Consider the following 25,815-nt stretch of genomic DNA (forward strand, 5'->3'; position numbering starts at 1 on the left):
TATCTGGGTCCACTGTCATCCAATAAACTTGGGAAAGATTTTCTCAAGCTTGGAGCAACACAACCAACAACTTCTAAGAACTATCACAACCACACAAGCAACATCCTCGAATACCCTTCCCCCTATGGGGGTCTCTAAGGGATGGACAAATGACCATCCCAACCCTGGGGCACTGATAAGTTTGACAACAAGGTGTGATTCTCTCCCCTTCCTTCTCTGCAGACACAGGAGGGAGAAACAAAACTGAAACAGGTGACCCCCCCACTCTAATCAGAGGCCCACATGGATGTGCATCCCTCTAATCTACGTAAAAAATGTTAAAATGAAAATTAAATATTTAAAAAGTACAACCTGGATCTGGAGGTGATGGAAGTAACTGACAGAGCACACTCAAAATGGAGTTATTAAAATATGACTATGGGGGCCAACATGACTCAATGGACTAATCCTTTCCCTGCAAGCGCCAGGATCTCCTATGGGCACTGGTTCATGTCCCTGCTGTTCTACCTTTCCAGCTCCCTGATTTGGGCCGAGAAAGCAGTAGAGGATGACCCAAAGCCTTGGGACCCTGTACCCACATGGGAGACCCAAGAGAATCTGACTCCTGGCTTCAGATCAGCTCAGCTCCAGCCACTGTGGCCATTTGGGGAGTGAGCCAACAGGTGGAAGATCTTTTCTCTGTCTCCTCTCCATAAACCTGGTCTGCGTTTCTAACAAAAATAAATATTTTTTAAAAATGAATATTGGGAAAAAATCTACTGCTATACACTTTCACTGAAGACTTTAGTAAGTCCATTACAGAGTTGAAAAACACTAAAATCAGGATATTAAAAGAAACAAACCTAAAAAGTTTAACAGTACTTCCAGATATTAAAACAATGGGGAGGGGCTGAATAAAGGTAAGTATAGAGCTCAGTAGGACTGCTATGCTCACTTGTAAAACCACTGAAAGGTCTAAAGACAACTTTAGTACAATCTGCAATAGTCTTAATTCCTGAATTTTCACAGTCAGGGAAAGTCTGCAGGCCTTGGGGAAAAGACGTGAACACATTGTGAAGACGTAAGCTCGGAAATCCGCTAGGAACCGGGTCGGTCTGTGATTTCCCAATCCTATCACAATCCGATGCCAAGGACACCTCCTACAATTCTTCCTCCTTCATCCTTACTAACAGCATAGGCCAGCGAGGCACCTCTCGGGCTCCCCTCCCCTCTCGACTTGCAAGAGGATAAAAGGCCCTCCTTCTTGTTCGCTCCTGCCAGAGCCTTACCAAGGGCAGCGGGTGGAGGAGGCTATGCCCAGGCGCCGCCTCACCTGCTCCCCGGGCTCCCCTCACCTGCTCCCCGGGCTCCCTCACCTGCTCGCCAGGCTCCCTCACCTGCTCCCCGGGCTCCCCGTCGGCTGCTCTGGAACCCGGGCCCCGGCCGGCGTCCCCACCGTTGGGAGCCCGCGCTCAGCCCGGCCGCTCGCGCCGACCGTTTGTAAAGGGAACCCTGCGATCTCCGGAGCGCTCCGTGATTCCTCGCCGCAGATTCCACACCACGCTCCTCCCGAATCCTGAGGACAGTGAGACCGAGTAGAGGATCATCTCAATGGTTCTTCAATGCCACTTTGATTTTTAGAGATGGATGCAATATGGATGTTCAAAATATCTCGGGCGGCATGGATAAGCGTGAAGAATCTGTAGCGAATCGTCAACGTCTGGAACAAAAAATGCTTCCTTGGCCGCGGCCAGAAACCGGACGTCACTTCCGGCAACAATAGGAAACGTCAAAGCCGGGGGAGTCGGCTGCTGTGTCCGCCGCGGCTTCCAGGGCCGTGGGCGCCGAGGGCTGGAGCGCGGTTCTCGCCGGCTGGCCGCCCCAGGGCCGCGGGGCAGTGCCCGCAGGCTCCTCTATGGCCCAGGCACCAGTTCCCGGCTGAACCGCTTTCTCCTTTGGCACCGGGCCCCCGCGCAGAGGCCGGTTCGTCGCGGCGGCGGTGGAGGTCGCAGGTCTCTCAGGTACGAGCCTCAGCCCAGCGCTTCCAGAACTCTTAGCTGCTTTGCGGGTGTGGACTCCCGACTTTCCCACTGGGAAAACAGAAATGCACAGCCCACACCTGCCGGAGTGTGACCCCGATGACGGCGCCGAGCGTCCGGAGTGGCTGCAGGGCTGGCATGGCGCGGCGGGAAGGGTTCGTGTCTCTCCCTCATCCGGCCCATTGCAGTTGGATGCAGGTCGCTCTGGGACCCCAGGCTGGGACCCGGCGTCATCCTAAAAGAAAGCGGCCAGAGGGGCCAGAGGCTTTCCTTTCAGGTAGCCGGGCAGGCGGGTGCTCAGGCTCATGGATCTCTGCTTCTTGCCAGTAATCCCGAATGTGAAAGTTCAAAGTTGGAAGCATGGCAGACTGCCGGTCGCTGCACTGGGCTTTGGGGGGAGGCACTTTGCGTTTCTCTGGTTTCTGTGACGTCAGTAAGCTCTTACCCAGCAGGTGATCCTGTTGTTCAGGTGCACAGCCACTTCTGACATGGGGGAGGGGGGTCCCTCTCCTGCTCCCCACCGTGGAAATGGTTCGTAAAAATAGAGCAAGTCTACAAATAGAGTTAAGTTTTGTATTTCCAGATTTGGGTCAAACTTTGTCGTTTTCAGCCTGCAAAACTGTTTGTTGAAACACTTCTGGGCTGATGAATTCTCTGCTGCTTCCCAAAGGCACGTTAGCAGGGAGCTAGTGGGAAGAGGGGCAGCCCGGACCCCAGCAGGCTCCCAGCTGGGGGACCCCCAGCCCCCCCGCCTCCGTGTTTGAGACTACCTAAGCACAAGTTAATGGCTGCGATTAACTAAAAAAAAATTTTTTTTCTTTGTTTTTATTTTATTTTATTTTTTTAATTATTTATTATTTTAATTCATTAATTACATTGTATTATGTGACACAGTTACATAGGTACTTGGGTTCTCCCCACCCCTCCCCAAACCCTCCCACCATGGTGGATTCCTCCACCTTGTTGCATAACCACAGTTCAAGTTCAGTTGAGATTCCCCCATTGCAAGCATATACCAAACATAGAGTCCAGCATCTTATTGTCCAGTCAAGTTCAACGGCTTCTTAGGTATACCCTCTCTGGTCTGAAGACAGAGCCAGCAGAGTATCATCCCAGTCAATTGAAAGCTCCAACATACCATCAGCAAAAATTTACATCATTATGGAATTAATTGACATAGTAATGAGTAACCAATATGTTAAAAGTAAATGCGAGTTCTTCACCACCTTCTGTGACCACCTCATTGACATTTCAATTTTAGTTTATACACAACATACATTTTTAAAAATACATCCATGAAAAGTGCAGTCAGACAATAAAACATGCCAGATTGTTAAAAAAAAAAAAAAAAAAAAAAAACTTAGACTAGCATTGTCTCTTTCAGAAGTTTCTATCTTTTGGGTGTCCCTCGGCAGAGCCTGTCACATCTGGTGATTGTGTTTGTCTTGCTTGCTCACTGCCGTTTTGTGTTTGAAACTGAATCAAAAAAATTAATTACAAGTGAAGCGTCTTTTAAAGGAGACCAGTAGAGCAGTGGCTGCAGATAAGCACAGGACGCAGGCCTCTGATGGCCTTTCTCGTGGTGGCTCAGCAGGGATGACACAGGTGTGTTTTGGAAGTGTATCTTGGCTGTCTCCTGACCATTATGAGGGGCAGGTCAGGCCTCATTTCTGTCTCAACACACTTCACATTGTTACCACGGCTTTTGACAGCAAAGCGTATATAACCTTATTGGAAACTCGTCAGACTGGCTGGTGACACTGTTTGGCTGTGACCCAGTGCTTGCCTGAGCTTCTTTCGGCTTTGAAAGATGTTGTAAATCCTTATCTGTGGGTTAAAGGTTCAAATTTACCTCTTGTTCCTCCAGTACTTAGCACCAACCTGCATTCTGAAATTGTAAATTTAACTCTCAGATGGGGACTCTCGAAGATATACATACGTCATGGGTAGTGCATTACAGCCAACTAATACAGTTTGGGGCCCTTAAATGTATATAAACACTAAAAAAGGTGCTGGAGAAAATAACACAGTTGAAGTGCTCATGTTTGCAAAACGTTTCATGGTAGTAACTTACAGATTAAGCTGAAATGTTAGTCATTGTATTTAACTTAGACTTGATGGAAAATATTTTGTGTTTATAGTGTTTGTCCTACCTGCCTTCCTCATTTCACAACATAAAAACAGTAAGGTCATCACAGCGTATTGAATTAGTCATCCAGACTTATGGCTTTATAATCCATTGCATAAGTAACTATTAATGTACAGCTATCGCTTTTTTTAATATCTTGGTTCATATTTGGAAACTGTGACCATCTCATTAAATGTCATGTAATCACCCAAAATCATTTCTGCTAGGAAGTGTCCATATAACTCACTGCTTTTGCATTCAGTTATGTTACCTAAGCAATGCTTTTATATATTTTCATGAAAGATACCTATTTCCAGAAATTATCTTCCCTGCTTATTTTTCTCCTTTCCCATTTTGTTTCTTGAAAATTTGCTATAGATTCTGTAAGAAGCTGGAACATGCATTGCTGAATTCAGTAAATTTATATCATATTTCAGGAAAGTACTTTAGTGATGGAGAGGTAATATTGTTTGTAGCTCCCAGTTTAGGCAGTGGGCTTATAGAGTTTAACTCTGTATGTGTGTTTATTATTCACGGATGCTACACTGGATCTTATAAGCTGTTTTATGAGGGAAATGGCCTGATCTAATAAAGCCAAGCTTGGAGAGACTCCAGCAGTTCGTTCTGGGTAGTGATTTATGCAAATCATGATCTTGGTAGGAAAAGAGATGGCAAAATAGGAAAAGCAGATTGTAAATACAAGTATACACGCAGCCCTATCTGCATCGCCAGTTTGGTATTTTTATTGTTGTTGTTTAGGATTCACCCCCTCTTTTATTTTTATGGAAATGTAGAATTGTTTCTCCATTTTAAAAAAAGATGTATGTATTTATTTGAAAGGCAGAGTAACAGGGGAGAGAATTGTCTTCTCTTTGCTGATTTGCTCTCCATGTCATGTCAACAGCCTGAATCCGAGAACCTGCAGCTCCATCTCCGTATGCTTTGTGGTTGGCGTCTGTGCAGGCCCTGGCTGGGTTCACTGCTTCTTTCTTAGTGCCTTAGCAGGGAGCTGGACTGTCTAATGTGGAGAGGGATGAGAGGGTCTCTGCCTTCACAAGTGATGCTGACATTCCAGGCCACAGATTGAGCCACTATGCCACAATCCTAGCCCACCAACCCAGTCACTTACATAACTGAAACTATACCTGTTAAACAATAACACCCTTTGCCCCATCTCCACCCCCAATTCACTGGCCCTGGTAGTTGTCACCATTCTGCGTCCAGTCTCTGTGATTTAGATGACTTTGATATCAAATTCAAGTGGGATCATATATTATTTGTTGTGTTGCAAATAGTTATTGTCCTTGTAATGTCCTCAGGATTCATCCAAGTCACAGGATATCTTAAAATGTTCTGGGGTTTCGAAGTTGCATAACATCTCATGCTGTTTATGTACCACATTATGCTCATTGATTCATACATTCATGAACACTTGCGGCATCACTTTAGCTATTGTAAGTAATACTTCTATGAAACATCTCTTCCAGACCATGCTTCAGTTCTTTTGGATCTATACCAAGAAGTAGGGATTTTCTAGACAATATGGTATTTGACTTTAAAAAAAAAAAACACTTTTTTTTTTTTCGGAGTGACCGTATCATTTTGCATTCCCACAAACAGCAGACAAAAGTTGTAAAAGCTCAGGGTCAGTGTTGTGGCATCGTGAGTTGAGCTTCCAAATGTAACACTTCACGTCACAATGGTGATTCAAGTCTAGCTCTTCCAGACTCGGATCCAGCTTCCTGCTGATGCATCCTGGAGGCGGGAGATGATGGCCCAAGTGCTTGTGCCCCTGCCAGCCACATGAGAGATTGATGGAGTTGAGTTCTTGGCTGCTGCCTTCTGTCTGCCTCAGCCCTGGCTTTGCAGCCATTTGAGGAGTGAATCAGAAGAGTTCACATTCTCTGTCTACCTCGAGCTTTCCCTTTCTTGTCATTCTACCTTTCAAATGAATAAATCTTAGGAAGAGTTCTAATTTCTCCACTTCCTCATCAATACTTGTTATTTTCCCTCTCTCTCTCTCTCCCTCCCTCTCCCTCTCCCTCTCCCTCTCCCTCTTCCCTTTCCTCTCTCCCTCCCCTTCCCTCTGTCCCCCTCCCCTTCCTTCTCTCTCCTCTCTCTCCCACTTCCTCCTCCTTTGATAGATGCCACCATAGTGTGAGATTGTAACACTGTAATTTCGTTTTATATTTCACCGATCTTTAGTATTAAGAGTAATGTACAATGGAATTGAGATTTTTTGATAGCTCTTTAATTTTAAATTAGTATTTCACAAATTGAATATTATTTGCATATGCAATTCTAAGAACGCAATGATATTTCTTGGGATTGAGATTTTGCGTACTGCTTGGATGGTGCTGAAATAATAATAGTGAATTTTCCAATTCGTGAATGTGTGATGTGTTTATTTTTCTTCATTCATTACTTTGAGCAGTACTTTTTACCTTTCTTTTGTCTCCTTGATTAATTCATCAATTAATTCATTAACTGATTAATTCATACGTTTTGTTTTTTGGATGCTATTGTGAGTGGAATTGTTTTCTTAATTTCCTTTGCAGATGGCTCTGTTGGTTTATGTCCTGCTATTTCGTTGAGTTCATTTATTAGTTCTAAAGGACTTTTTTGTGGAATCTCTAAGGGTTTCTTTCCATAAAATCACAGCATCTGTGAACAGAGATAATTTTATTTCTTTCTAATTTGGATATCTTCTATTTTTCTTTCTCTTACCTGCATATTCTTGGAACTGTTGCAGTTTATAACTAAGAGAGACCCTGAAGATCCTAAGCCCTTGTTTTACAAGTCAGGAAACTACAACATCAAAATGTAAATGGTTTGCCCAGTGCACTTAAGTAGCTAAAGCAGTCTGAGTCAAATTTCTATATTCTGTTCATCTCTTTTGACCACCAGCTGTCATCTCATCCCGCTTCTAAATACCTTTCTGCTTCAGACTGCCCTCATTATTTCTTTTAAAGGCAGTTCAGTGAGCTTTATCCTTTCTGTTTTGTTTTTGCTTCTGCAGTGCCCATGGGATGGCCATTTTGGTTGGTGGCCATGGAAGCATGATGAGAGTGTTAGCTGCCACATGCTGCCATGGTGGCTGCTGTTTACAGTCATGCTGAGTGACTGGTAGAACGAAGGAATTCGAAATAATGCTGGAGAGAAGTATGTTAACTATACTTTGTATATAAATCATAATAGACTGCTTATCTTGAGAGCTTGTTTGGAGGTTCTAGCAGGGGAGCGCAGCTACTCGTATACCCTTGACCAAAGACCGGTCCTCCTCTCGCGGGGATGGTCATCCTGTTCGAGCCGGCGCGCAGCTTGGGGAGGGACGCACATGGAGCGGTGAGGGAGGATGGGGACACCCGCCTAGCCAGCCGGATCAGCCGGATCAACCCTGGCGATCAATGGGGTGACAGATGTCGCAGCCAGATCGCCCTCACATCCTAGACTGCATATCTTGCAAAATAAATGAGAATAAGCCTAAAATTCTCAGTTTGTTTCCTGTGTTTAAATAGTGCATCTTAATTTTTGTGTTTATTTAGATAGCATTTTATTGACACTCATTATAATATGAAATAAAAGAGCAGGGAAAAACCCTGCAGAAAACAAAGTAAAATTGTAAGTCTTTTCGAATTAAAAAAAAGAGAGGTGGGGACAACTATAAAGGGTATGCCTTTTAGTAGCAAACCGGCTCTTGCAGGACCAGATCTTTAAATTTAATGAGTAGGTGCTTTTTTTATGTGTTTAAGTGTACCTTGTGACCTCTGAGTACTTAGCTATTTCCCTTTTCTTCTAGAAAGACCTCCTTGTGGACTCACCCTTCTTTCATTTTCCTACAGTTGTTGCCTTTAAATTTTAGGAGTGTGATTGGTTATCACATTTTTTTCCTTTTCTTTTTAAAATTTCTGTATGCAGCCTGTTCTAAACTACTTTGGTGGTCTTTTCTTTTGGAAATGGAGAAATAAAAGCTGCCCTGCCACTCTGATTCTAAATCTCTCATAGAACACGTTTTCTCCCACTCTTCCACTTTCTTTAGGAACAGAATAATATTACGAGAGATCCTAAATGAAAAAAAAAAAAAAAAAAACCTAGTTGTTCTCTACTTGAAAAACATTGAACATTTCTAAAAATATATAAGTAAGTGAATATCCTTAAGTCTTAATAGAATTTCTGCTGTAGGATAAACTATTTTGTACATTTAGAGCTTTATTTAAGATAGAACATTTATTTATAAATTCCATCCTTTGGAGTTTGGGCAAGATAAACATTAAAGGAAGCCATTTATAATGTGTATTTAAATGAGGCCATTTATGTATCTCTTTCATACAGTTTATTTAACATTGTTTGCTCACAAAGAACTTTGTAGATTTGATTTGCTTCAAACAAAGGTAGTTAAAAACCTCTATACTTCGCTATTTTCCCATATCTAGTTTCTGTAAACCTTAGTGGTATAGAGATAATAGATTATTATATGAATACATGACTGTATGTTAGAATTAAAAGATGTTTATTTTGGTGTGTAAACATTTTGAAATCCATGCAAGGTTTTTTTTGAGTGCTTACTACTATGAAAGTACTGAAAGTTTTAATAAAGGTGCTCTTTTATTATACAAATATTTTACTGTTTAATTACATATGGACATTTTGAGTAAACTGCTTAATATTTTACTAATAGACTTCATGTTTGATACAGCAACAACTATTAATAATTTCTATCTTTTGTGGAAATGTATCCTTTTCTAAAAAGGAAACAAAACATTACAAATATAGTAAAACTAACATCATTTCTGCAAAATTAGCCATCCATGCAATTATATAGTATAAATGTCACTTCATTCTAATAAGCCTTAATAAATTATTAACCTCTATAATTGTTGTGATTAATGTTTATAATGTTTTCTAGACAGTTTCTTTTTACTGTGCTTCAACAGATTTGTTTAGACAAAACTGAGAAGCAGAACCTCAGAATACTATTTGAAATACCTTAATATCACAGCAAGTGATTACAAGGTAAGAGCTTCAGAAATCATACTCTACAAGTGCGAAGAAATTGCTGTGTGTTTCTCTCAAGCAGACAGCATAGCACTTACTATGTAGGAAGTTGGGCATTTTTCAGCATAGTATGATTAGAGTTATTTGAAAATATTTTTGAAAAATAAATTGTTGCATCTAAATATTAGAACTATAATATTTAAGCAATCCAAATCAGTGCACAATAGCTTATGTATTTGTTTAAGGTGTAATTATGCCAATTTTCTAATTAATTCACTTAGTATTACATTTTTAGACCAAGTAAGAGACACACAAATATCAGTATTCTTTGTGCTTCAACCTAATCCAATCATCTGGCGTTCTGCATAGTCAAAACAGCGTTATGGGATCCTTATTGATACACGTTTGTGTTCCTTGATTGTATCTTCTTTTGATCTTTTTGGTGAAATCTGAAGTCAAGAGATAATTTATAGGTTGTATATTTCTAACAGTTATTTGAATTTCTAAAATTTAAAATAGCTGCTATTTGTCTAGTGACACTAAATTTGCTTTGTCTTTAGTCATCCTCATTAGAATTGTTCTCCAGTTCTTTTAATAAAAAAATAACCTTTTTAGATACTTTTATACCATAAAAAGCACCTATTTTAAATGTACAGTTCCCTATTTTTTTTTTCAGATCATTGTAGATACACATTGAGTTGAACAAAATTTACACCGGGATCTCTACTGCGGTTTGCCTATTTGCCCCGTGACCTTCTCCAGAACAGTAGCGTTATATCACGGCCAGAACGCTGGGCTTGGTGCGAACACTCAGCCAGCCGGCTGCAGTTTTCTTGTTACATAATATGCATGCACATGTGAATGCAGTTCTGTGCAGGTGTCCATACCCAGCCCCACAGTCAGGATACTGACCAGGTATGACCGCTTATGACACAAAATCCACGTTACTGCCCTTTTGTAACTTCACTTCCCTCTGTCCTGGTTAACGTGGAATATCTGACAATGTGCATATTTGTCATTCGTATATCTTCACTCTTGAAGTAGCTTTTGCTCCTTTTTTTTTTAAATTATATTGCTTGGTTTCTTATTGTTACGTTTTAAGAATTATTTATATGTTTTAGATACTTACCCTTTGCAAGATGAGTGCTGTCCAGGTAATTTGCTCAGTCTACTGTCTGCTTTAATCAGCTAAATTTTTCGTTTTGATGAGATCTACTCAAGTTTCATTTAATTTAGTTTTTTTATTGATGATTACCGTTTATTCAGTCAACAAACATTCACTAAGCAATCTTTATCTTCAAGATACTATGTTTGATATAGGATTGTTCATTTAACCTATTAAGTGGGATTAATTCCTTGTGCTTTTACAGTTAGTGTAGTAAGCTCCAAAATTATCATTATTATTATTATCTTAATGATTGGGTGAATGGAAAATGTTTTTTTCTTATTAATTGACAGATACTTTTTGTGATGCTTCAAAGGACCTTTTACTTATTTAATCATGCCATGAACTTTTGGATTTATTTCTAGAAATATGTTACTAATGATTAAAAAGTATAATACAGTGGTAATACTTAACTGCCTAAAAAGTATCTCTGTTATCAGTAACTGTTGACTAAATACTTACCTTATTAGCCAAAATGTATCCTATATATATAGAATAGCAAAATTACTCATTGATATTTTTGTGTGCCAGAAAAAAATGGCATAAATGGCATATCTAAAAATTTATAGGTCTTAAATTAATGAAGTTTGAGACCAGGATTATAATTCCTTAGGTAATTGAGTCCATAATAATCAGGTGTACACTGAAATGGAAGAACCAAATAAGAGCTATCATTTAAAGGTGGTAGAAGGACAGATACAACGCTACCTTTTATTGTAAACTACCTACTAAGGAAAGCTAGATCATGTTAGCTCTTCTAAGTCCATAGGGTAAGCATTACGTGTTACCTAACTAATGAGAAAAAGGATTTTAATCCAGATCGTATTTCAAGTTGGTGTGCTTTCCACAAGAACAGTGCCCAAAAGAGCAGCTATGCCTCAGAGCCACAGTGGAGGTTGTAAAAGGTGACAGGTCAAAAAAAAAAAAAACAGAAAAATTTTGCTGGTTCTCACTGGTGATAAAGAAACATCCATGAATTCTGACAGCTCTGAGCATATAGTTTGGTTTGAACTCAAATGGATTTGAGCTTGACTTCTAATTCTATTTACTACATATGTGGTCACAATCAAATTTGCTTACCCTCCCTGAACCACTCCTCTCAGCTAGAAAGAAAAAAAAATGCTTACCTTTTAGGGCTATTGTTTGGATTAAAAAGTAATAAAATATAAGTATAAATATGTGTTGATATTATGAACAAAAGGAAGGAAACCTGCCCGGAATTCGAGAGAGTAAATCTACACACACACAAAGTTCAAGGAGTGTTTCAACTCTATAGAGAAAGAATTTCTCTTTTAAAATAAGAAATCCTTATTAAAAATCACACAAAAAATAATTCTTTGAGTATTTTGACATTGACAGGATTCCCTACATTTTTTTCCCTCAAGATTTGCTTATTTATTTGAAGACAGAATTGCATACAGAGCAGGAGAGCTCTCCCATCTGTCCACTAATGTGCTCCCTAAATGGCCACATCCACCAGCACTGGACCAGACTGAATCCAGGAGCCAAGAGCTTCAGCTGAATCTCCCACGTGGGTGCAGAAGCCCCAAAGACTTGAACCATGTTCTACTGCTTTTCCAAGGAGATTAGCAGAGAAGTGGAACAGCCAGTGCTTGTGTCCTTTTGGGTACTGGCATGGCAGACTGCAGCCTAACCAGCTGCACCACAGAGCCAGTGCCTCCTACTACTATTATGCAATAATGCTGAATATTTGTCTCCTTGTTCTGTGTTATATGAACTCTAGGGCAGTAAGTCTTAAACTGAATACAGAAACTTAAACCTAGGCTTAGGATATTTAATATTGTTGCGGTAGGTCTTCAGCCCAGGTATCTAATTTCTCAGTTATCCTAATATATCTTCTAGAACATCTATTTTTTTCCAACACAGGATCCTGTTTACATATTGTATTTAGAGATAATATTTTATATTTTAGTCTCTCTGAGCCTTGAACTGTTGCTCAGTTTACTTTCCCAGCATTGGTACTTTGGAATTAATAAGTATGTTTGGGAGACACTTTGAGATTTAGTGAACACTGCATTCTTTAGCATTCTCAAAATTGAGCATCCACTAGTAATAATTATTGTTTTCTGCTGATCCTCCAAATTATTTGTTTTCTACTTCTGTTGTCCTTTAGTTGGAATTCCTGTTTTGAAAAGGACATATTTACAATTTGAAGGGCAGAGTTACAGAGAGATGGAGAAAGAGAAGAAAAAGATGTTCACTGCACTGTGGCAGCAGCAGCTAGAGCTGTTCCAGGCACAAGCTGGCAGCTGTTAGCAGTGCAAGGGATGGGAAGTAGAGCAAGCAGAAATCAAGCCAGCAATCCAGTATGGCATAGAGGCATCTCAAGCAGTGATGTAATCCACTGTGCAGCAACTCTGGCTCCGCATTCTTCTCTCAATTCATCTATTTATGCATAACTTTAAATTTTTTCATTTGCCTGAAAAGCAAATACAGAGAGAAGTCAAAGATCTTCACCTGCTAGTTCACTCCAGCAGTGCTCACAACAGCCTAGGATGGACCAGGTAAAGCTAGGAGCCCAGAATGCAATCTGGGTATGCACATGGAGAACAGGAACCCAAGTAATTAAATGCTTGCTGTGGCTTCCTGACTTGCATATTTGCAGGGAGTAGGAATTGTAAGCAGAACTGAAACTTGAACCTAGGGATTCCTATAGAGGGTAGAGGTGCCCCAAGAGTTATCCTAATGTGCCAGTCACTCGCCCCAGAGAGGTTTCTTGATAGGCAGTAACTGAATCATAAGTAGATCAAAAGATGCACTTTATTCAAGTATAGAAATGCTTCAGAGGCTACCTGGCACAAACTCAAAAAAAAAATATGCACCATATAGAACATAAAATTTTATTTCTATTGGAATAAAGATTAAAATTACTTTTTAACTTTTATTGGAGAGTCATTGAATTAAATCATGATAAAATCAAGTGGTTGCTGTGTGGCTGTTTCACCCACACTTTAATGATTGAACATTGGACCTATGAGGCAATAAAAAGTTGATTTATGAATGCTTTTGTGCTATACAGCTGGGGACTTTTGCTTTGAAATGATTGGTTTGGTAGACATTTTGCTGGACAACTTATGAAAATTAGGAAAGCGGTGGAGTGCAGTTTTTTCTTGAGGGTCATTCAGTTTCTTGACAGATGCTACTTCATTTTACCTGCAAGAGGGGAGTAGTCTGACGTAAAAAGTGTCAGCTTACTATACGTGTGATGTGTTTGGGGGAAGGGAAGTGGAAGGTTGTAATCTATTGCTACATATACACATTATTTTGTCTTTACAAAAATAAGAGAAGAGACATGTTTTTATCATTTTGTGTAGGGAAGGAAACATGACTCACTGATGTTACAACCCTGTTTTTCATTGCTCATTTTGTTTCCAAGGATAAGTGCTAAAATCCAGAACCTCTTAAAGGTTCTACCAGGTACCTAAGTTTCTGTACTATTCTAATACTGTCCTTTTGCCTCTGCTTAGCTTTTTAGTACCTTTTACTCTTGGTGTTGTACTCCACACCCTGGGTTTGTTTTTTGGATTTTGTTTTTGTTGTTGTTGTTGTTTGTTTTTGGTTTTGTTTTGTTTTTTGTCTTTTAAGTAGAGTTTCTACCTTTTTATTCCTTTTCTGTCATTTTAATAGGAGGGAATGGTAGTAATATATGTGTTCCACCTCACAAGAAGTCAAGAGTTGACCATAAAAGATATTTTTGAAAGTGAGTCAGGACATTGTTCTTTTTGCCTGTCAACCTGATGTCTTGCAAATCACAAATCATGTTAATGAAACAGTATCCTACCATTTATACTTACCCAATTCTGTCTTAAAACCTTTTCCTAAAAATATTGTAGCAAACATGAATCAGAGTAGTTTTAAACTATAGAATATTATAGTTAAGCTATGTAATACAAAAAAAAAAGTGTTTTTAAGCAGGAATAGTACTACATGGACATGGTAACATCATAAAAAAGTAATTCTTTAGACCTATTCATTACCTGTTTGGCCATTGTTTAATTTGAACCTTACCCGACTTTAAAAAGAGTTCTATGGTCTGTTTTATTTTATGCTTATCATTCCTACTAGGGGTACATTTAAATTTACTAAATATTATCCAAATCTTTGGTCATACATATTAATTTTAATACTCTTATGACAGAAAATATAATGTACAAATCACCTTCATTTTTCCCTCATAATTTTGGCTTTATTGATACGAGTATTTTCAACATTGAATGTAGAGAATATTTGTTAGCATTATTTTCCTCTGTGACCTAAGTAATAGGTATGTATTTGTATGTATTTGTGTCATAAGAATAGTAATGATAAAGGTGTCTACCTATGAAAGCTAAGAGAAAATATCTTTGGTTTCTATTTGAAGTTGCTTAGAAAGTGTCTTGGATCCTTTAAACATAATCAAAGAAGCATTAGACATAACACAGAAGAAAAGATGGAATGTTTCATAGCATAAACTTATAGTTGATCCTCATTATTTTTATATTATTTTACATGTTTTATTTGTGAGCTTACCTACTCACAAGAGTGTATCAAATCAATACTTCTCACATTTTTGTCACCGTTAGTGGATGTCCATGTATCTGTGTAGTCCACAGTACATGTACAGAGCCATCAAACAATTGGGTATACAAGCCAGATGAGGTTGAGGTCTACCTCGTTGTTTTAACTCTTTTATGCAAGTGTCTGTTTCATGGCCTCCTGAGTGCCACATTTTTCACATTTTTTGCTTTTTATTGACAGTTCTAAAATTTAGTATGACCTCAGTCATAAACCGATATCAAATGTTCCTAAGTGGTGTGTCCTACAGAGGGAAAAGGAGTGCTAAGATAAGCTTCCATCAGTGTTTTAAGTATTTATTTTACTGCTATTCTAACTAATATGCTACTGAACATGAGCTTAATGTTAATTAATTAATTAATAATACATGTTAGATGAGGTGTCTTCCAACAAAAATGAGCATACAACAAGGCTGTGTATTAATTGGTTCTCAAAACCATTCTAAAAAGGCCTGACAGGAACTTACCCTTTATTTTTCCTATGGTTTGGTGTTCACTGCGTGCTGCATATAGCGACTTTATAGACCATATCTACTATGAATAAAGAGAATCAATGGATTTATATTTGTGCATGAAAAGGATTAACGTTGCTTTTATAAAAGCTTTTTTATTGTTATTATTTTTCATGACATGGTTTTATAGACATAGGGGACTAACTCCTCCACCTCTCCCTCCCATTCTCCCTGCCACCACCATTGTCCCCTGTATTATTACAGCAGTATAGTCCTCCAGCAGTAGCCGTGAGCCCAGCATGCTGCTATCTAAGTGCATCGTGGCATTGTAGGTATTGGCAGTGGTGGAAGATCTAGTGTGCTATTGTCAAGGTATGTTGGACAGTTTCACCGGGAGTCCTCCTTTTATTTGCAAGTGGAATTAGGTACTGCAACATGTCTTCACTTCCCAGGATAAACAGAAGTTGTTATTAAATGCCTTGATTCTTAAGTGTTCCAAACACCATACTTACCACATTTGATTACTTTAGTGACATGGATAAAAATAAGAATAAATTTAATTACTTGATATGACTAGATTAGCTCAGCAGTTAATACTATTATTACTAGGCATTTTTTACTTGGCTAAACAAATACCCATAATGAAAATCGAGTTGTACTTATTGTAATGTGCCATGGCATAGTCAATGTTAAGACTCCTCAGACTTGCTGACATTCTTTTTTTTGTGTTAAGTATTTTTACTATTTCCAGAGGTTTGCCTTTTCCAGAATGTCACATAATTGGAATCATGATATGCAGTCTTTCAGATTGGTCTCATTCAGTTGATGATTTGCACTTAAGTTTCCCTATATCTTGTCATGGTTCAATAGTTCTTTTTTTTTAAGTATTAAGTAATTGTCCATCATATGGGTTATACCAGTTCATGGTCATTCACCTACTGAAATACATCTTAGTTGCCTACAGATTTTGGTAATTATAGTTGAAACTTTTAACATTCATCTGTGTATTTTTGAGTGAACCCACATTTTTAGCTTATTTAAATAAATATTAAGGAGTGTGGATACTAAATCATATTATAAGAATATGTTTAATTTTAAAGATGTGTTTATTTGAAGTGTAAATTTAGTAAGAAACAGAGAGAGAGAGAGAGAGAGAGAGAGAGAGGTTGGGGAGGAGGGGGAAGTGTCTGCCAGCTCACTCCCCAAATGCCTACAACAGCCAGGGTTGGATGAGGCCAAAGCCAGGACCTTCTGGATCTCCCGTGTGGGTAGAGGGGCCCAACCAGTTGGCTCTCTTCCTCTGCTTTCCCAGGCTTTTTAACAGGGAGCTGGATGCAAGTAGAGTAGCCAGGGTGACTGTAACAGTCATGCATTTGGAATGTCAGCTTGCAGGTACTAGCTTAACGTGCTGCACCACAGCTCAGCCCTCAGTATGTTTGATTTTACAAGAAACTGATGAACTACTAAGTGACTGTATCCTTTTGAATTCCTGCATCCTTGCCAGCATTTGGTGTTGTAGATGTCTGTTCCATACTTAAGTATGCACTAGAACCTCTTTGTTCTCTATTTGCAATGGCTTAAGCTACTTGGCATTTTCCCATATGCCCATTTGCTATATCTGTACATCTTGAATAAGGCGTCTTCCAGCTTTTGCCCATTTAATAGGTTTTTTTTCCTTATTGTTGAACTTTAAGAGCTCATTGTTATTTTTGGATAACAATTATTTATGATAGTGTGTTTTGCAAAGATTTTCTGCTCATCTATGGCTTGTCTCTTCATTTTATTAATATGCTGTACTTTTTAGTGATTTATTTTTAGTGGTCAATCTCTAATTTAGGAATTGATCCCATTGTCGCCAGTATGTGTCACAGGGAGTAGTGAAAATGTGTCTTTTATATCTTCTTTGCAGATGACATTGAAATAGCCCTGCCTTTGCACTGCCTCCTCTCTCCACCACATTACACCCTGCACCTTTGTTTTTATACCTTAAATTACTTCTGTTTCTAGCACTGAAGTATACAGAGGGACTATGAATTGTCCTGAAGTTTTTTCTATTGTGATCAATGAATGACTTAATCTAGTAGCCGTCATGCAAACAACAAACTAATTCAGCAAATGTGCATGTGGATCACTCCTGTTCAAATATTGAAAAGTCTGTGACATGGGCACTGGTGGGTTCCTGGCAGAATATGGTCCAAGTGTTTGGGCTTCTGCCACTCAGATGGGAGACCCAGTGAATCAGCCCTGGCCACTGTGGCCTTTTAAGAAGTGAACCACCTCATGGAAATCTGTCTCCCTCCCTCTCTCTGTAATTCTGATTTTCAAAATAAATAAATACATCTAAAAAATGTTATGGCATCCTTTGAAGTTCAGAGCAGTTTTAAGATTACTCCCAATACTTTTCAAAGTTTCTGGTCACCACTTCTTGTTTCTTCACTTTCATTTTTGTTAGTCATATTGTTAAATTAAGACAATGTATTTCTAGTTCTGAGTATGCTATAAAAAGGTGTTTTTGCTTTTCACTGTTTTAAGAAAACAGTAATTTTTGCAAAATGTTTGAAACACAAGTAGTCAACCTGGGTTAATAAAATGAAACTTTTTTTAAGGTGATCATAGATGTACTTTTATTTATATTACTTTAAAACTCTTCCGCATTTACTCAGTGAATTTATTTGCTCAAGAAAAGCTACTTATTCTAATGGCAAAAACAAAACGTCAGGCCAGTTTTTTCCCTAAGTATCTTTTTATGTGATCTTCCAGTGTGTATGCGACTTCCAGTCTGTAAGGTATATAAACATATTGCTGCTTTGGTTGAATGTCAGATAGAAGTGGAAAAGGCTGGAGTCCCCCTTCTTCTTGTGCCTCTCTTCCTGTACCTCTGAGGAATCCATTGACTAAATAGACAAGAATAGGAAAATTAGTCTGAATTATGATGTTTAATTTAAAGCAACCACAAAGCCAAATAGTCAGCTATTACGGAGGTATTTATCGTGGAGTTGAAGGTGTCTAATTTATAAGGTTTCTGAATTAGACTTCAGGGCCTATGTTACATTTTATTACAGTCTACAACATAAGTGTAGACTGGCAAGAATTAAACTAAAAGCCTGTTTCACAGCTGTTATGCATCTGGGAGTTTGGTTAAAAGGGGCTAGCTTAGTTTAGCCTGAATTGTGATAAAAAGCAGGGTCTGGAGGCCTTTTAACTGAAGCCTGTGCTCTGATCAGAGCTGTGTTTGATACAGGGCTTTAAGTCCACATAATTATAATTTGTAAGAGTCTTTAGGATATCAATAACTTTTAAACCTCACCATGTGAAAAATGATTATGTCACCTTTGGACTTCAGAAGCAGTTAGCAAGTTGGAATAAAGGTGAAGATAAAGGTGATATTTCTAAACTGCCCAGAATTTTTGCTTTCACAATGTTCTGCTTTTTTTTTTTTATCGTATCTTACTGTTTCTAATAGCCTTTAATGAGGACTTTTAATTCTGATAAATGAATGTTTCATGTCAGATTTGTTTTACCACTGGGAAAGATGGGTTGCATTTTTAATGTCTCCCTTGTTACATTCTTGGATTTTTCCCAGGCTTGCAGATGGGTCAGGGGCTGTGGAGAGTGGCCAGAAACCAGCAGCTCCAACAGGAAGGCTACAGTGAGCAAGGCTACCTCAGCAGAGAGCAGGGCAGGAGAACGGCTGGGAGCAACATTTCTAACGCCAGCCACCGTAAGCAAGTCCAAGGAGGAATCGATCTATATCATCTTTTGAAGGCAAGGAAATCTAAAGAACAGGAAGGATTCATTAATTTGGAAATGTTGCCTCCCGAACTAAGCTTCACCATCTTGTCCTACCTGAATGCAACTGACCTCTGCTTGGCTTCGTGTGTCTGGCAGGACCTCGCTAATGATGAGCTTCTCTGGCAAGGGTAAGTTAAACCCACTAATATTTCATTCAGATATCTGTAAACATAATCATAGCTTTTTGTAATGTATGTGTTATGAAGTGTGTTTAACTTGGGCTTGTACTTTTGTTGTTATTGAAACCTAGAAAAATAAAAAATGCAAAAAGCTTTTTTAATTTTAGAAACAAAAGTAAAAATGCAGTTATCACAAGTCAGATTTGATACTGGGAAAAGAAGAAACAACTATGGTATTGATTTTGCAGTTAAAACAGAGGTTATAAATTGAAATGTGTTATTTTATTATAAAGAAGGAATTGCCAACTTATTTTAAAAATGAGACAAAGCTGTAATGTGATAATTCACTGTCCAAAATTTGTGTTCTTCACTTTGCTGGCATAGTTTGTTCCTCCCATGGTATCCCATCTAAAAAATAAGCCTAACTTTAAAGTCATTAAGTAGTCTCGAAATGTTTTGTTTAGTTGGAAAAGTACATCTTAGCATAAATTTTAACTTGTGAAAATTTTCCCTACTTTTTATTTTTTCTACTCAGCGATTCATCAGTGAAGTAGACAAATAATTAGAAAGCAAGGAGATAAACAATCTGAATCTTGAATTTAAATTAGGTTACAGAAATTTCAGCAGTTATACCAGTTTAAATAGAAACTACCAGTCTAAGAATGTTTAAGAATGATTTCTTCGACAGTATCACATGTTTACATAAAATTATTATTACATGATTACTTTTTCTTTTTGGGTCATGATAATGTTATAATGTAGAGGAATCATTAAATCTGAAGATTTCCTAATTTATTTACCAAAGCTTAAGTCTCTATTTTAAAATGACACTACATTAAGATACAGATATGTAGAAATAAGCATCTTTTGAGACTTTAAGTAATTTTTAACTGGACATCTAATTGAGAGAATTAATACATTAATCAAATTGCCAATCTTTAGTAAAAATATTTCCAATAGTAACATTTCTGACAGGCTTGCTATTATCACAAAATCATGCTATAAATTAATTGGTCATTATTAGTATCTATATTAAAATTATTAGTATCTTCTTATTCAATTTCTTAACTTATATTGAGGATACTATAAGAAAAAAAGTGTTACTTTAGTCATAGGATATAAGAAAAGAGCTTTAAAATTGGCTCATGCTTTATAATCTTTTTTCTATACTTTGGTAGTCCCCACCAAATTAGCTTGTTCTCATAAACTTATTATACAAAAATACTTATTTCTAAACTTTATTCAGTAAAAACCTGTTTTCACTTGAGGTTTAAATCTAGATTTTGCATCTCTGAAAGAAATGTTTTCTTTATTATTTATCACATAATTATGCTCCTTTTTTATAATACTGGGATTTTTTTCTTGATGTTAAATTGCTTATATTTGAAATTCTGGAGGGCTTTTATATAATAATTTTGGATATATTGATTACCTACTGATATCTAGAGAATGTAGCTTTCACAGCACGTAACAGTATAGCTGAAAACTTCTAAAATACTAATTTCAAATAATAATTAGCAACTGCTGCCCCTGTACAAAATTACAAACCACTATCCCAATCTCCAGAGAATGTTGAAAATATGAATGTTAGCATTTAACTATTTTTTAGAATTCTAATTTTTTCAAACTCACCTTTTTGTGGTTTTAATTTTTTAAAAACTTACTTGTTTGAGAGGCAAAGAAAGAAACAGAAAAAGCTCCCATCCACTGGTTCAGTAACCAGATGCTGACAGTGGCTGTGATGGAAGCTATGCAGCAGGCTCTCCATCGAGGTCTTTGACGTGGGTAGCAGGAACCAATTTGCGTGGACTACCAATGTTGCCTCCAGAGGTCTGCGTTAGTGGGAAGTTAGAATCAGTAGACAGAGAGGGTTGGGGTTTTTTTTTTGTTTGTTTGTTTTGTTTTGTTTTTAAGATTTATTTACTTTTATTAGAAAGGCAGATTTACAGAGAGAAGGAGAGACAGAAAAATCTTACATCTGCTAATTCATTCTCCAAGTGGCCACAATGGCCAGAGCTAAACTGATCCAAAGCCAGGATCCAGGAGCCTCTTCGAGGTCTCTCACATGGGTGCAAGGTCCCGAGGCTTTGGGCCATCTTCTGCTGCTTTCCCAGACCACAAGCAGGGAGTTAGTGAGGTAGCAGGACACGAAACATCACACATATGGGATTCTGGAGCATGTAAGGCAAAGACGTTAGCTGCTGGACTACGGTGCTGGGCCCCATAGAGGGCCTGAATACTGTGAGGCGTGCCTGTCCCTGAAGCAGAGGCTTAAAAACAACTTTCCCTAACTTCACAGCCTTTGATCTACGGATTCAGGTTGTGGCATTACAATTTCTTTTTATTTTTTCTGTAAATAAATGTTTTATGAAAAAGATTGCTTCAAACCAGCAGATATGTTTCCCCGTTTAGTTTTATTTCACAATACTTAATAGATCCAGTTGTAAGCTCTTTAGTTAAGATTATTCATTGGGTTCAAATCCTGACTCTAGCACCAACATCCGAGATCCACTGAAGAGTAAACAAGTTAATACAATCAAAATGATTAAAATGATACCTATGATCTAGTTAGCATTCAGTAACTGTTAGCTTTTTTTTCCCTGTGGCTTTTAACTTTGTATGGCAGTAACCTTGACATACATGTAATCCCCTGCTGACCTCATTGAGGTAACTGTTGGTTACATTGTATAAGTGAAGAGTACAAATTTTTGATAAACACATATGTTATCGTGTTTAACTTTATGTCATACTCATAAATATATATAATATTTGTAACCATTAATTAAATGTTATTAAAGTTCCTAAATTTAGGTTTCTGTAATACAAAAAATAAGCACAAAATTAAAATTTTAAAACTTAGATATACAAAATGTACTTTAATGTCACTTCATGCTACTGTTTTATCATGTGCATGCATGTTTAACTTTAAAAATTAAGGATAGCAATGTTTTCCTGTTTCTTTGCTTTCTGTTTTACAGGTTGTGCAAATCCACTTGGGGTCACTGTTCCATATACAATAAGAACCCACCTCTAGGATTTTCATTCAGAAAATTATATATGCAGCTGGATGAAGGCAGTCTCACCTTTAATGCTAACCCAGATGAGGTAGGTGAAGAATTTGAATGTTTTTATCAGGTAGACTTTATTATTTTACTGCAGCTTTCCAACATAATAAACTTGAAGGTATAAGTGCAAAACCATGAAAAATGCCTTTTCAGTTGCTGAGAAGCCCAGTCTGTTTTATTTTTGCTGTGTATCACTTCATCATTGTTTTCAGCCTTCCGATGTCTGATCTTTTGTATGCTCACTCTGTATAGCAGCTTCCATGACACAGGTGCAGTCCTCTGCTGACCTGATTGAAATACATCCTAGAACATCGTTAAGTGGAGAACACAAAATTTTTGAGAACCCAGAATATGGCCATTAAATTTTATATGCAGTATTTTCTTACTATATATTGCTTCTGTTTTCAGATTTATTTTGCCACAGATGATCACATACACCTGATACATCAAATAATGCCTTTAACAATATAGTTCCAGATGGATATGGAAATTAATTATAAATCTGTTATGAAATTGAATGATTTTTTAATTTAATTTTTTCTTTACTTAATAAGTGAAAGTGATCTAAATGGAAAGATAATTCTTTCACTGACTTTCTAGTCTCATTTATCCTGAAAAAGCTTAGATTTTCAGAAATGTTTAAATATCAGGTAGACTTATTCTTAGAAACCTAAGTAGAAATTATGCAACACCTAGAATTACTCTTTCTGAGTATAATTTATGGTAGAATTTCCTGGCAGGGTTATTTTAATTTACTTAATTTTCAGAAACCAACTTTTTCATTTATTATAGATGTATAAAGGAATATTTAAATCATGAAGACAGACTTTTTAAAGTTTTGGTCCCTTTTGTTATAATCCAATAAATCCATGTAAAATATTTGCATCTTAAGCAGAAACACTAACTTTATAAATATGCATGTAATACCAATGGCATTTTTTAAATTGCTATCTACTTTTATATAACGAATAAAAAATCATTACAAAGTATATTACTGAGAAACACATAAGTTAACTCATCCCCACAACATGAGAATAAGCCTTATAAACTGTGATATACGTAAATTCAGAGATTTTTATCTGTACTCAACATGTTATCCAATAGAACACCAAAACTTCGTATTCCTGTCAGGCCTAACTTGGATCCCATTAATCAACCTTTCCTTACAAGAATGACTTGTAAGGGGTTAAATATAGAAACCAGTTTGTTGTTCCATTTCAGAATCTAAAGATCATTTTTTAAAATGCAGACGAATGTATTAAACTATCATAAATTTAGTTTCATAATCTGTCCATTTCAAAATTCCAAAGAATGGCCTGATCTCAGAGACTTCTTTATTCTTAATTCATTACTACTTGATGCTAACTGATAAACATTATCAATGGGGTCATTAAATGATGATGACTTGAGAAGAACTGGGGCAGAGTAGAGCATAGTATTTGACTTCAAGTGTGTGAGAATCAGAAAAGGCAGCTCTTGCCAGATTGGTGTTAACTATGCCCATCTATAAAGGCTTATTGGCCTCTCATGAATTATACCGAATTTAACAGTCATCTTTAATTCACCTTCCTTGAAAATATTGCATTCTAAGGAAAATGTAACTTGGTGAGTACTAAATTACTGATTTACAAAATCAGGAAAGTTGAATATCTGCAAGTATCAGTTATACTAACTGGTAATTCTTATTTTAAAATATCAATTTTTTGAAGAAAATTAAATCATCCTTCTTTTGCAAAAATAAACATATATGGATGTAGGCCTTTACATAGTAGAATATGATATGAATAGTTTTAAATTGTAGAAACTAGATTTGAAAATGTTTCTATCGGGCCCGGTGCGATAGCATAGTGGTTAAAAGTCCTCACCTTGAACGCGCCAGGATCCCATATGGGCACCGGTTTTAACCCAAGCAACCCAGCTTCCCATCCAGCTCCATGCCTATGGCCAAGGAATGCAGTCAAGGATGGCCCAAAGCCCTGGGACCCTGTACCCACATGGGAGACCCGGAGGAAGCTCCTGGCTCCTGGCTCCTGGCTTCGGATTGGCTCAGTTCCAGCCGTTGCGGTCACTTGGGGAATGAACCATTGGACGGAAATCTTCCTCTCTGTCTCTCCTCTTCTCTGTATGCCTGACTTTCCAATAAAAATAAATAAATCCAAAATAAATAAATAAATATGAAAATGTTTCTATCTTTGCAACCGTATATATTATTAGACTTTTAACTTCTTGTTAGTTTTCTAAATGTTTGGAGAGGCAGAGGGAAAAAAATGTATAATTCAAGTCTGCTATATAATTTGCCCAGAAATCTCATTTCCTAATCAAATGTTTACTAAGAGAGGAGATTTGAGTTGTTAATAGAAATGAGATTTTTAGATCTTTAGAATTTAACTTATCCATCCTACCTTCATTGTTTCATTGTTGTTGAGAGTTGGCTGTATTTTTTTTTTTTTTTTTTTTTTTGTTCACTGGCCTGATTTTAAGGACATACTGGAGCATTCTAGAAGTATTGATTCTCACCAATTTGAAAAGGCCAGAGAGTGCTGCCAAGAGGCATAGAGCTGAACCACTCAACATGTCTGTGGTTCTAGAATTCTGTTTTATGAGTAGTTTGGCAAGTATCACCTAAACCGAAATTCTATCTTTACCAAAAGTTGGGTGATAAATTAGACCAAAAAAGTGCATTTAACAGTTTTGGGATTATTTTATGGCTATATATATGCTTTCTTTTATTGACAACATGAATGATGTCCATTTGGTTACTTACCAAATCAGTTCTTCAAAACTGAAATCATGTTGGTGGGAGAGTTCTAGATGTTCTTATGGAGATGATCTGTATGAGCCACACTTTAGGCAGATCGTTAGAGAGACTCTCTCTAGGTTTTTGGAGTACTAGAAATCAGGAATAATTCCTAGAAGTTGATTTTTCCCCCCCACTCACTGGAACACTGTCATCAGACATTATTTTGGGTTCATTCAATTTGAAGCAATAAAATAGTTTTGATGATATGTTTAAATGTAAGTGGTATTTATTACAAATGCCTGAAATAAGATGTATGTAATTGTTCAGTGTAACATTTTAATAGCAAGCATCATTAAAACATTATAAAAATAAGAATACTTACAGCCACAGGGAACAAGATTCTCCAAGGACACCGTTCATGTCAAGGATATGGGTAACCAAACTCCACAGCAGCTGCTGGCAGTGGCTCATGGGGTGGGGGAGACCATCTGCACAGTTTGTGGTACGGTTACCAGCACGCTGTTGTTGTATGCATGATGTTGTGGTTTCAGCTGTATGTGACGTCTTGATATGGTGCATGAGCTTGTGTATTTTGTGGAAGGTGACCACAGTCTAGTAAAGGAATGTGCTGAAAACCATCTGTTTATATTAAGTTATATTTCCCTTGCATGTAAAATTTGTGTGTATCAATTTTAGTTCACCAGCAGTATTACAATAAAGTAATATTTCCTACCAACTAGTAAGCTGCATTGTTTACCTCTGCTTCC

At 37.6% G+C, this 25,815-nt stretch overlaps 1 protein-coding gene across 1 annotated transcript in view; it reads left to right on the forward strand.

Annotated features, from left to right (window-relative positions):
• Positions 1-1,816: 1,816 nt before the first annotated feature.
• FBXO8 (F-box protein 8) overlaps positions 1,817-25,815 on the forward strand; it is a 40,611-nt gene continuing 16,612 nt past the window's right edge. The window contains exons 1-3 of the mRNA XM_004579037.4: positions 1,817-2,000; positions 18,916-19,252; positions 22,222-22,348. Of these exons, the coding sequence (XP_004579094.1) occupies positions 18,924-19,252; positions 22,222-22,348 (456 nt within the window). The 5' untranslated portion in view covers positions 1,817-2,000; positions 18,916-18,923. The remainder of the gene's footprint in view (positions 2,001-18,915; positions 19,253-22,221; positions 22,349-25,815) is intronic.

Source organism: Ochotona princeps, chromosome 11 (genome assembly GCF_030435755.1).
Source record: "Ochotona princeps isolate mOchPri1 chromosome 11, mOchPri1.hap1, whole genome shotgun sequence".
Taxonomy (NCBI): Eukaryota; Metazoa; Chordata; class Mammalia; order Lagomorpha; family Ochotonidae; genus Ochotona; species Ochotona princeps.